The sequence below is a fragment of the Lithobates pipiens genome, unplaced genomic scaffold (genome assembly GCF_037356315.1).
Source record: "Lithobates pipiens isolate NorthernLeopardFrog02 unplaced genomic scaffold, aLitPip1_a1.2 Scaffold_18, whole genome shotgun sequence".
NCBI classification, from domain to species: domain Eukaryota; kingdom Metazoa; phylum Chordata; class Amphibia; order Anura; family Ranidae; genus Lithobates; species Lithobates pipiens.
The window spans coordinates 146,432,255-146,445,696 of NW_027507758.1; the positions used below are offsets into that span (position 1 = coordinate 146,432,255).

Below are 13,442 nucleotides of genomic sequence, written 5' to 3' on the forward strand. Positions count from 1 at the left end.
CCGATTCCAGTGCGGACCAAAAAAAGGGTCCTGCACCATTTTGGTGCAAATGTCATGTGATTTCAGCCATACAGTTTGTATGGCTGAATTCACATCATACAGACATTGAATGTGTACTGCACAGCAATGAGGTGCGAATTACATGCAATGTCTGTGATTGCACGAATGTGAACCCAGCTGAAACCATATGAATAAAAGTTGACCATGGTAGACACCTTTAGAAGTGTTATATGGTTTGTCCCAACTGGCAATTTTGCTGGACAGTTTGGATTTTTACAAAATGTGCAAAATAATGTATCTACTGGCAAGATCAACAGGAATTTCAATTATGCTACAGGGAAGACTCAGAAAAACATACAACTGCTGTGTTAATGCTACAGGTAGACACAGAAATAACTTACAAAAAGCAGTGATTTAAAGCTGTGATATTAAAACAAAAGTAAGACATAGAAAATGTTCCTTGCTTTATTTGATTTAAGTCTTAAATTATTCATAAACTGAGCATGTGTCCTACATGTCTGCATATCAGAGATATGGCCTAGAGATGTAAAATGTGTTACAATATAAATATTTAAACTGATTTCGACAATGCATTTTATAGACAATTATTTTTAAACCAACTCTGTCTCTAAAAATGTAATGTGGATTTAAGATGTCTCTATGAAGAAGGTAATACTTACTTCATCCATTGTCTGCACAGCTGAATGCCACTCTGATAACTACAAACTGGCAACTAAAGACTCCTACAGAAACTAACACTTCTGAGGACATCGATCTCCTTCTCCCCCACTGCATTCAATGGTTCCATCCTCCAACCCCTAAATCACTACTACATCCTGAAGTGATGTAGGGGTCCATGAGAAGAATCACTGAGACCAGTGAGGCATCAGGCGATTGACACTACTAACTCTGCAACCACCATGCCCCCTATCTCAAAACAGAAAGCTTTTATAGACTAACCAATCTATAAAATGCAAAAATAAAACAGTTTTCCAATTTGCTTCAACAGGGGAAAAACGTCTTCCAGACCCCTTATTAGCATTTACTGATATTAAATTTCTCAAATACGTTTGAATGAAATGCAGTAAATCCATTTATAATTTATTTAGAATACGTACTTCTAACTATTGTTAGAAATTGTTAGCTAGATGCAGCTGCTAAGAAAACATTTTACAAATGTTGACAACTCTCCATCTCTACAACTGCTTTAGCTCCACCAACAACTATGTAGTAGTTACTAGTACGCAGCACTAGGGGTGCGCCCAAACCCTTTGATGTAGGCCTACGACGTCCAGCGCTGGGATGGCAAGTCTGGAAGCCCAGATTGCGGGTTCCTGACCCGCCACCCCAGAACATCAGTGTTGAGAATGGAGCCAGCAGTACAGGAAGCATGCAGGTGCAGTAGAGAGCAGATCCAATGCTCCCTGTAAAGCGCAAGCTCCTGTCACAGGTGGGGTGGTACCAAATGCACTCCACCTGGGACAGCAACAGCCAGCAATACCTCCAGGGTGATTCCTGAAGCGAAGATTGTTTTAAAGGTCAGGGTTTTTTTTGTTTATTCAAATTGCATAGCAATGAGCATATCTGTTCTAATTCTGCACTGGTTACTCTGGACTGCTTTCAAACTGATCCGCAGGTGCAGCACAGAACACCTGCGGGTTACCTGCACTGAGCCATAGATTTCTGTTATTACCTGTGGTTTTGTGAGCTTTCTGCAAGTGCAACAAAACTCCTGAATGCAGGAATTTTGGTGCGCTTTTAGAAAGTGTACCATACCTGTAGGATATAAAAGAAGTCTGTGGCAAAGTGCAGCTAACCAGCAGGAAAGCCGCAGGTGCATTGCGCTGCACCCACAGTGCGGGTAAACCACAGCACTTCAGTGTGAAAGCATCTTTAGGCCCCTTTCACATAACCAGTCCGACCGGCTCTGCCATACATATTTATTGGAGATATAAATTATTTGCAAACAGAGAGCACTAGATTTGGTGTATTTATTCCTATGATATACTGGAAATACACGAGGGGAACCTTAAGCCGCGTACACACGGGCGGACTGTATGGCCTACTTAGTCCGTCGAAACACATTTTAGTGGACAGTCCGCTCGTGTGTGGGCTTCAGCGGACTTTTTCAGCGTGCAGTCTGGCGTACTAAGTATTTCGGAATTTCCGAAATACTGTCCGTCATACTTTGGTTTCAGCGGACAATCCGCTCGTCAGTAGGCTAGTTTGACGGACTAAGAATGGCGCATGCTCAGAAAGGATTTACACTGCGAAAGGTTGCATTGCTGTGTATTGGACTTCCTATTTCTAGTCCCGTCGTACGTGCTGTACACGTCATCGTGCAAGCTTTCGACGGACTGTTTGTGCATCCGTGTGTGGTCAAGTCCGTTCATTCGAAAGTATGACGGACTGTCCGTCGGATTGTATGACGGACTAAGTAGGCCATACAATCCGCCCGTGTGTACGCGGCTTTAGACTGGTGAAGCCAGTGAGGAGGAAGAGGGTGACATGTAGGGATTACCCCCATAGGGGATCTACGATATCTGACCTGCTGGTAAAACAAGTGTCAGATCTTATGGTGAGAGGCTAGAGCACAGTGGTGGAGGAGAGTACCAGCACTTTTTGATTCACAGTGCAAAGTTTTGGGTGAAGATTTCACTTTGGAAGAAATTTAATTGTCACTATTTTTAGGATCACAAACCTTGATTTTTTTGATGTTGCACATTATTATTATTGTAGTATTGGTAGCGCAGCACTGTTTTGGAAATTATGTTGGATTAATGTGAGATCCTCATATTACATAGTTTTGTTAAATTTAATATTGTACAGTCAGAATGTGACATGTATGGTGAGTTTTACATTAGTGAACCTCTTTATGTGCAGTCAGAAGGGGCACTTTTTAGGTGACTCACTAGTTAGTGAAGCCAGATGAGACTGAAAGCCCCCGAGCTTGTAACTATAAAACAAATCAGCAATGACAGTTTCCATATACCTGTCTTTTCACACTCACATCAAATGAAACCTGCTTTGGAGCCAGGCTAAGGAAATTCGAGCATTTACATACTCTTAACAAGCAGTAATTAAGTTTCAAAGTGACTTTGTCACTAGATAAAAAAAAAATATTTGCTCTAAAACACATCTGTTTTGCAAAGACATAACAAACAAAATACAAAGAGAAAAAACTCTATAAGGACACCTAAATGTACTTTCTTGCCACACACACCATCAAGCAATCTTGCCTCTTTTCATGGCAAGGTAAAGAATGCTATCTGCAAGCTTTATATAACATAGGTTTGTGTGCTAATGAGGCAAATGAAAATACATGCACAGTCCATGAAACACACAAAATGCAAGTTCACCCAATGTAGAGACACAACTTCAAAGTGTGTACACCTGTTAAGGGTGTCTTTAAATTAATAACCCCAAAAACACACTCTCTGAGCATGCCCAGAAAATTCCAAGTGTTGTTCACACACAAAAATCACCAAAAAAAGCCAAAGTCCCTGAGCATGCCCAGACCAACACAAATGCATTTTACACACCAAAAGTCACAACAAAAAAACAAAGTCACTGAGCATGCCCAGAACAACCCAAATGCAGCTAGCACAAAATAAGTCACCCCCCTGTCCAAAATTAGGCACATCATTCAGCATGATACAAAATTACCAATGGGACAAACACCCCCTGTTCCAAGGGGGCAAACAAAGAACCTAACATGGGAAAAAGTTATACAAGAAATACCATTGTAGTCTATGGGAAGAAGCCGTGCGCCATGTCCATAGTGGCGCACAGATTGCATTCTCCCGTGCGCCTAGATCGCTATAGTAAATGGGGGATTCGTTCTCTCTGTTACTGGCGCACCATTTTGTAAATACTGATGGCGCACGGCTTTTGTAACTCACCCCCAATAGTCACAGTGGGAGATTAGTCCATTAGAGCTGTATAGCTGTTTGAAAGAATGAGTCTATGGCCAGCTTTAGTATGTTGATCAGACTGATGTCTGTGCTGTGTAATTCAGACTACATCACATGTAACAGCATTTGTGAAAGCAATGTGAAAGCCAGAGGCAGTTTTTTATCTTTGTTTTTTTCTTGGTAATAGTGAACTAACCCTTTAAGCATTTGCAACAATTCATGGTACTAGGTTCTGGAACTACTGGACATCACTAAACATATAGTTATATATAAAATATTTTTTTTTTTAACTATAGTCTTCAACATATAATGAACTTGATAAGTCACTATTTGCATTAGCAATTGGTTCTTTTAGTTCCTAAGTGAACACAATTATCTTATAATATATATATATATATATATATATATATATATATATATATATATATATATATATATATATATATATTTTAGTATGTGTACGTGTATTTTTTTTATTAAATTTTTTTGTGAAAGAAGCCACACATTTTAGATTGTTTGAAGGTCACATCAATGAATCATAACAAGAGAAGGTAAAACCATACCTGTTGTCTGTTTTTGGGCATATATGGTAGCATCGTAGAGACATGAAACATGAGTTCATAATCCTTATACGTGGTATAAAGGGAATGTGTTCCTGTAGAGTCAGCTAAAGAAAATAAAATCATTATATCAGAGTTGTCATTTTTATCATAAAAAATCTGCAATACATTTCTGTACTAAAGACCAGATTACTTTTTTCTTCCTTTTCACATTTAAAGTTGAGCTCCAAATAGCTAAATACATGCATGGAATGCATACTGTATAAGGAAGGCATTTTACCTGCTAAAGAAAATGTATTGTTAGCAATCTGGTTCTGAAATTTACACAATTTTGCTACACAGTACACTCTTGTCTCAAAAGGCAGAGGACCTTAGTTGAGGTACATCCAAAGGCTCCTGTGTAGCAATTTAACCACTTGCCTACAGGGCACTTTCACCCCCTTCCTTCCCAGGCCATTCAGCTTTAAGCACTGTCGCACTTTGAATGACAATTGCGCGGTCATGCTACACTGCACTCAGATGAAATTTTTATAATCTTTTTCACACAAATAGAGTTTTCTTTTGGTGGTATTTACTCACTGCTGAGTTTTTTATTTTTTACTAAAGAAAAAAAAATGTACATTTTTTTTACTTAGTTTCTGTCAGTAAATTTTGTAATTGAGTAATTTTTCTCCTTCACTGATGTGCACTGATGAGGAGGCACTGATGGGCACTGATAGGGTGAACTGGTGGTCATTGATGAGGTGGAACTTATGGGCACTGATGAGGTAGCACTTATGGGCACTGATTAGGTGGCACTGATGAGGAGGCACTAATATGCTGCACTTATGGGCACTGATAGGTGGCACTGATATGTGGCACTAATGAGCATTGATAGATGGCATTGATGGGCACTGATGGGTGGCACTTGTGGGCACTGATAGGCAGTACTGGTGGGCACTGATAGGCAGCATGGATAGGCGGTACTGATGGGCACGCATGGGTGGCACTGATGGGCAACACTGATAGGCATTGATGGACAGCAGTGATGGTCATTGATGAGCAGCAATGATAGGCACTACTGATAGCCAGCACGGACTGGCATCACTAATGGGCACTGATCGTGGCACTTATGGGCAGTGGTGGGCACTGATTGCTGGCATTGGTGGGCACTCATCGCTGATTTGTGGCACTAGTGTCGCTATTGTAATCAGGGCACTGGTAATCAGTGCCCTGATTATATGTATAGATGTTTCCTGTGAGGAGATGCTGCTGAACGGCTCTCCTTGCCACACACTCTGTCAGTGTAATGCGAGGAGCACTGATTACTGGCATCTCCATGTCTACATGTGGCCATCTGTGATTGGACACAGCCGATCACATGGTTAAAGAGCTGTGGACGTGGCTCTTTACAGAGATCAGGGTTGCACTGTGTCCTAGCAACATGGCGCGGCCACAATAGCCGTGCTGTGTGCCTGTTCTGGGACACCGTCATATGATGGTTTCCCAAAACGAGAGCCTCACCGCCCCACTGGTGGCAACTAGTTAAAAAAGTCCAAATTCAGTTAATAAGTGATGTGCAAGCCCCATAAAATTAAGTGCTTGTAAAACTCTGAAATCAAAAATTAACAAAGCATATCCATCTATCATGAGTACTTGCCTCCCTCTAAAGTATCAAGTGCAATTTATGTCTGCTGTCTTATTTTTCTGCTATCTGCATAAGTCACTTCTGAAAGTCTATGCTGACACCAGACAATTCTGAGAGATGGCCTCACCCCTCCCCTGAACACAGCAGGTGATTTACAGCCTAAGCTGTGCATGTTTCCCTATGAGGCTGTGTAGAGGGGAGTGTGTCCTTTCCCTCCACTCGGGTTTCAGATTACACTCAACTCCCTGATCTATGCTGTGCACTGTGTGACATCACATCTCTGCCTCCTGCTTTCTGGAGCAAAGAAATACTGTCTAAATTCTGCACTTTGAATGGATGTAGAAGAGAGAGGGTTGTGATATATACAGATGTAGGAGGATTTGTTTAACCTCTGTGTATTACCTGACGCCAGTCTGTGGATCACCTGATTAACTGGGTATATGTAACGTATTGCAGCCACTTTAAGCAAAAAACTTACTTCACCTCCCCTGACTGAGCTAAATCATCCTTCCTGCCTCACATATTCCTCCTTCCAGACACAGGATCTCAAAGTTTCAGCAACAGAGGCATTACTGACAATACAGTAAGCAATAGGCAGAATTAGGTCAGGCTACAGGGACAATGCTGATAGCCATATCCTCCTGCAACATTTCCTCACCCCACTGCAGTGCAAACAGGTACAACCTATATGAAGGTGCAACTCTGCTCTGAATTCCAGGAACAGTGAACCATCATTGTCACAATTTCATTGGCAGGATCCACAGGTATTTGCAGGACTTTGTAGGGGGACTAAGAAAAACTGTGTAAGGGACTAGGAGAAGAAGTGTACATGCACTTACTGTATATCCAACTGCTGCACCACATATTTTTTAATGGGAGGCCACAGTTCTACTTTAAGTGACTGGTCTTATCCATCCCCAAGCCTATAGTAGACAGTGAAAAAAAAAACACTACACTGTTGACCTCAACTTTCCATTCTTCTCTCTCCCCTTTATTTCAGCATGCTCGTGCTTAGCTCATGAGCATTACAGCACTCTTGTATGTCTCCTTATGCTGCTTCCCCCTCTCCCACTCTGAGCTCTACTATGCAATGAATTGCAAGGCTAATACCAGGATAATTTCATGTACCTACATTGCCGGCATTAAATAATATGATTTTTGGTATTTACTGTAAAATCTTTTTCTTGAATTCCATTAAGGAAATTGTATTTCAGGAGGAACACGGGAAGGTAGTAATCCTAAAACAGTTGGGTTAGCGATGCCTAGCGATGCTGGGAGAAAACAAAAAGGTGAAAGAAAATATGGAATATTGCTACAACCAGAAGACACACCGGGGAATAACCCAGTGTTCCAGACCAAGACAAGTGAGCACTGCTAAAGTGAATCTATTACCTGAAAGAATGATGGACCTCAACTAATAATGTGGAGGACAAACGATCATCAACCACAAAGAAAACCATAGGGACAACAAACTGAACAGTGAAAAAAAAGCCAACAGCTAAGCTGGTCAACAAAATAGGATATATAAGGCGTAATCTAGTATTCCTAACCCATGACTGAAGGGAAGGAAGGCCAGAAAGACAAAGTTTGCCCAAATGAACCTACTGGTAAACAGCCACTGGCCTAGATGGAACACTCGTAACCCTTAACTTCAAGGAAAAGGAGGCCGGATTAACAAGGTACTACCTCAATGGATTAACAGTCAGAGGCATAAGAGATAAACCTTTAATCCTTGAGCTCAGGGAGAGGGAGGTCCATAATGTGATGGATGTATCTAAGAAAAAAAGCAGACGTCAACCAAACAGGGAAAAAGGAAAGGAAGTGGATTCCGACAAGATTGTCGGCAGAGGAATCCAGAGAAGACTGTAACCCTTCCCACGGGTGTTTGCTTTGAGTTTAACAGAAAGATTGCACTTCTCATGAGGGGTGGGAAGATTTTTATGCATTATCAGCTCACAGGGATTAGGATGAAGCTAAAAAGGAAACCAATACTTCTCTTTAAAAAAAAGTAACTAACTGAGAGATGCTTGGAACTAAGCAAACTGACTGATTTGATGGGCAAGACTTAAGGCGTAGGGAAAGGATACTACCTTATCCACCTAGAATTAGAGAAATTAAAAGGAATAATTGCCATCTCTACTAGAGTTTGGAAAACAGGTAATGGCATTGCCCAAATTTCAGATTCTACAACTTGGACAAGAATTGAAAAGTACCAAGAGACAACACAGAAATGGGAACTATGTGAAAAGGAATGTTCCCACAATCCCACATATATTTACAGTGGTAAATGGGAAAGGAATTTCTATACTCATTGGGGGTTATTTACAAAAGGCAAATCCACTTTGCACTACAAGTGCACTTGAAAGTGCACTTGGAAGTGCAGTCGCTCTAATGCCGTGTGTCATGGTTATGCAGTGATCTTCCTCTGGTTGCTTACCTCCCCTCATGTGTTCTGACTAAGAGGCCAGCCACTTCCACCTGGTGGTTTAATAACCTCTCCTCTAAGCATGGCCCCCACCCCAGGCCCTATCAGGGAACCCTATATTAACCTGTGCACTTTAAGCCGACAGGGCTGATCAACCATTGTGTATTCATTGTGTGTTTGGCTTCCTGGTTCCTGCTTGCCGTGTGCTCTATGTTTGACTCTGTTACCGACCTTGGTGTGTTCTCAACGATTCCTGTTTGCTTGTGACCTTGACCTTTTGCATGTCCCTGACCATCCCTATCTGCCTGTGACCCTGAACCTTTGGCGTGTACTCTGTTGTTCCTGTCTGCTAGTTGCCCTGACCTCTGGCGTATCCCCTTGCCATCCTTGTCATTCCAGCCTGCTGCTTCCTTCTCCTGTAGTCTACTGTGAGCGTGAGCTGTGAGACCCTAGGGGCTGCGACTTGGAGCCAGACTGCAGCAAAGTCCATCCTCACCACTGGAGGCTCTGGCAAACACCCGCTGGCTCTTAGACTTAGCCCTAGGGAATCTATGCTCCAGCTCCCATTGGAATCTGTGTTAGTGATTCTGTAGACCTGTGTCCTGAATCTCCCTGGGTACAATCCGCAGCAGTCAGACCTAAGGTCCACTACCTAGCGGTGCACTTCCGCCTCCTACGGAGTGCATCTGTCACCTGGTCTCAGGTGACCTGACACCATGTACACATGACCAGACTTTTCGAGGGACTAGGTCTTTCCGACAGACTTTCGGCGGAGTTCCGATGGGCTTCCCGTATGAACGGACTTGGCCACACACAATCACACCAAAGTCCGACGGATTTGAACGTAATGACGTATGACCGCACTAGAATAAGGACGTTCATAGCCAGTAGTCAATAGCTGCCCTAGCGTCCGTTTTTGTCCGTCGGACTAGCATACACACGAACAGATTTCTCGGTCCGGCGGGAAAATGTAAAACATGTTCTATTTCTAAAGTCCACCGGATTTTTGCCAAGCAAAGGTCCGATGGAGCCCACACACGATCGAATTGTCCGGCGGACTTTTGAGTGCAGCTTGTGGAGCTCATGCCACGCATGGATGACAGCACAGGGTAAGGAACCAATTTTCACAAATAGAATCAATGACATCTTGTCCAGCTTTGTCTGGAAATCTTACTTAAAACAGATAACATTAAGATGTATTTAATTCTTCATTTGAAATGTAAACATTTTTGTTTATATGCGCCTGTTTCATTTCTTTTAATTAGATTGTAGCTAAACCATCCATTGATAATACACCTTGGCCCGTACGGATCCCACTATGGATGCATACCGGCTTTGTATTTTCCCTTCTCTTATGTGTTAACGCGTACAAATTGGGTCTACAGATGTGCGTGTTAAGGCGTTACATATTATTAAGAGGTGAGATACGCCCCCTTTGTTTAGTCTCTCTGTTTTAGATAGAATCACGAATTATACAATGGAGGCACATCCATATATATCCCCTTTATGTTTTTTATTCTCTTTAAATCTTCAGATGCACTTTGTGCTATGTGCCTGATCTCCACGTGCTTGAGCTCCCACTAGAGATACTAGATATATTCAACAGAAACGTATGAGAGTGGTGAGTCTGAGGTCTGTTTCTATTTAGTCCATGGACCCCTTCTCCCTTATATATACATTTTTTGGCTTTAAATTATAAAAATTAATTACAAAGGACTATAATTATTTATGTTATACTATAGGTACAACTACTAACACCTGTTGTGATCAATTTGATATCAAGTTATTCCTCCCTACGGGTAACCCAACACAGCTGTGACTAACCACAGAGTGCATAACAGTTTCGTTGGATGACATCTTTGGTTGATTCCTTGCATGTCCTCACTCCTGGACCCATGTTGAGGTATGGAGTGTTGCATTATCTGGGTTCTTTTGACTAATATGCCATTTAAATATTTTTTTTGGGGAGGTGGGGTGTTTTGGGGGTGGGATAGTGCAGGGTTTAGGTAGTCTTCAGTTCACATCCATTGTGGATGTTCCCGATGGGGTTCCATGTTTCCATCTCCGATCGATTTAGTGTTGTCTTTGTTTATATGTTTTTTACTAATTTGCATCTATTTTTTCTTCTATACAATTAAGGTTGAATATATATAAATATCTTTCTTAAAAGTCAATTTTTGGACAACTTTGCCCATTTTTCCTGATGAAGCCGCTTTCGGTTTCGGTTTTCCAAGTTTTTGGACGTAGTATTTCAAGTGTGTGATTACAGTATTAAGGGTGTCGCTAATAAGTTTGTTTTGTATAAACTAAGAGAGTTTTTGTATTTTTATATCAATACATTGTAGTGTATATTTAAGATACGTACCTCTAAAATCCCCTATCCAGCACCCCCCCCCTCCCCCCCAGGTTCGGTTCGCACCAGAACTTACGAACAGGCAAAAAATTTGTGCGAACACCATTAAAGTCTATGGGTTATGAACATGAAAAATTAAAAGTGCTAATTTTAAAGGCTTAAATGCAAGTTATTGTCATAAAAAATGTTTGGGGACCCAGGTCCTGCCCCAGGGGAAAGGTATCAATGCAAAAAAAAGTTTTAAACACTGAAATTTTTTCAGGAGCAGTGATTTTAATAATGCTTAAAGTGAAACAATAAAAATTAAATATTCCTTTAAATATTGTTCCTGGGGGGTCTCCTTAGTATGCCTGTAAAGTAGCGCATCTTTTCTGGGTTTAGTACAGTACCACAGCAAAATTACATTTCTAAAAGAAAAATGTAATTCAAAATTGCTTGCGGCTGTAATGAATTGTCAGACCCTGGCAATATAGATAAAAATCATTGAAAAAACAGGATGGGTCCCCCCCCCCCCCCAATCCATTATCAGGCCCTTTGGGTTTGGTATGGATATTAAGTGGAACCCAGCACCAAAATCTAAGAAAAAATAGTGTGAAGCTCCCCCAAAAATACATACCAGACCCATCAGGCCTGGTATGGATATTAAGGGGAACAGTGCACCAAAATGTAAAAAAAATGGCTTAGGGGTCAGCCTAAAATCCATACCAGGCCCTTCAGATCTGGTATGGATTTTAAGGGGAACCCAGAGCCAAAATTTGAAAAAGAAATGGCGTAGTGGTCCCCCCCAAAATCCATATCAGACCTTTATCCGAGCACACAACCTGGCAGTCCGCAGGAAAAGAGGGGGTGAGAGAGCGCCCCCCTCCTGAACCGTATCAAGCCACATGCCCTCGACTTTGGGAGGGTGCTTTAGGGTCCCCCCAAACCACCTTATTCCCATGTTGATGCGGACAAGGGCCTCATCCCCACAACCCTTGCCCAGTGTTAAAGGGGGCTTCCAGATTCCGATAAGCCCCCTTTAACAAGGGGACCTCCAGATCCCGGCCCCCCCATTTGAATGGGTATCAGGTACATTGTACCCCTACACATTCACCAAAAAAGTGTCAAAATGGTAAAAATGACAGTAGACAAGTCCTTTATTTAAAAATAAAATGTGTCCCGCGATGTCCATTCATCTTCGATCATAGCATCTGACGACTCAAGAAAAAAAACGGAAAAGACTCCGCTTCCATGGGAGGCCCCCTCTCCTGCTGAATGCAGGCGTTCTGCATAGACAACTGTTATATAGCTGAGGGCGGGACCACCTAGTGATGTAAATAGGTGACCTTGCCCCTCCTGACGTCATGTCACGTCACGTAACATCAGAGGGGGACAGGGTCACCCATTTACGTCACTGGGTGACCCCGCCCTCAGCTATATAACAGCTGTCATTGCAAAAAGCCTGCAGTCAGCAGGAGCCTTCCATGGAGGTGTAGTTTTTTTCTGTAATTCTGTAATGTAATTTTGCTGCTCTCCTTCATAAAAACTATGTACGGCTGCCGTGTAACCACCCTTACATAGTGTGGCATTCGGACTCAGCCCCTGAGCCATAATTGGCCAAAGGCACCTTGCCTTTGGCCAATCATAGCTCTCACAGTGCATTGCCTGCACAGTGCATTGACAGTGCATTGACAGTGCCGTTCATTATGGCATGTTCTACGGGCGCTCAAATTTCCCGCGAACACCCCATAATGTTCGGTATTCAGATGAATGAGCGAACATCCAATGTTCGAGCTGAACTTACATTCGACTCACACATCTGGCTCATCCTTATTAAGAACTATGGGCTAGGTAACCCGTTGCAGCCAGACTATCCATTGTGCTTTCTTAAAAAGACATGTTGCACAGCGTAGCAGAAAACAACTAGGCCCAACATGAAGCAAAGCTATGTGTACTCACAAATCCAGGCAGCTGGTGCTGATGAGGGTCTGAGGTGACCAGAGGTGGCAAAGACACTTAAGATGGCCAGTGGATTGGAACCAGAGACCAGATTGTCCTCAAAGCACTTCAAGAGTAGAGGAAACAATATGAAGATGCTTCCTCTAAGTTAAATCACGCGAGAAGTACATGGAGCATGCACTGATAAAATATTGCCTAGAACAGTGATGGTGAACCTTGGCACCCCAAATGTTTAGGAACTACATTTCCCATGATGCTCTTGCACTCTGCAGTGTAGTTGGGCATCATGGGAAATGTAGTTCCAAAACATCTGGGGCGCCAAGGTTCGCCATCACTGGCCTAGAAGATGATGTCAGCCCCCAGCTCTCTCTATTATAACTGTCACCTCTATTATTTGCAGATGTGGCCTCAAAATGCTAATCTAGTTCAGGCATGAAGGCCTTACTCCTTAAGGAGTCTGCAGAGACTGGGTCATGTCTCTGGGTCAGGGGAGCAGTCTGCAGCTAACTGACACAGTATACAAGGGTCTAAAAAGCACCACAACACAGAGCACCATTTAGCAGGATCCAGGCACAACAGTAAAAGCTGTAGCTTACAATACATTAATCCAGATAGCTGCCGTGTA

General features: G+C 42.4%; 1 protein-coding gene across 2 annotated transcripts in view; it reads right to left on the reverse strand.

Annotated features, from left to right (window-relative positions):
* SIPA1L2 (signal induced proliferation associated 1 like 2) overlaps positions 1 to 13,442 on the reverse strand; it is a 329,734-nt gene that overhangs the window by 189,347 nt on the left and 126,945 nt on the right. For both annotated transcript variants that reach the window (XM_077486232.1, XM_077486231.1), the window contains exon 6: positions 4,478 to 4,581. In XM_077486232.1, the coding sequence (XP_077342358.1) occupies positions 4,478 to 4,581 (104 nt within the window). The remainder of the gene's footprint in view (positions 1 to 4,477; positions 4,582 to 13,442) is intronic.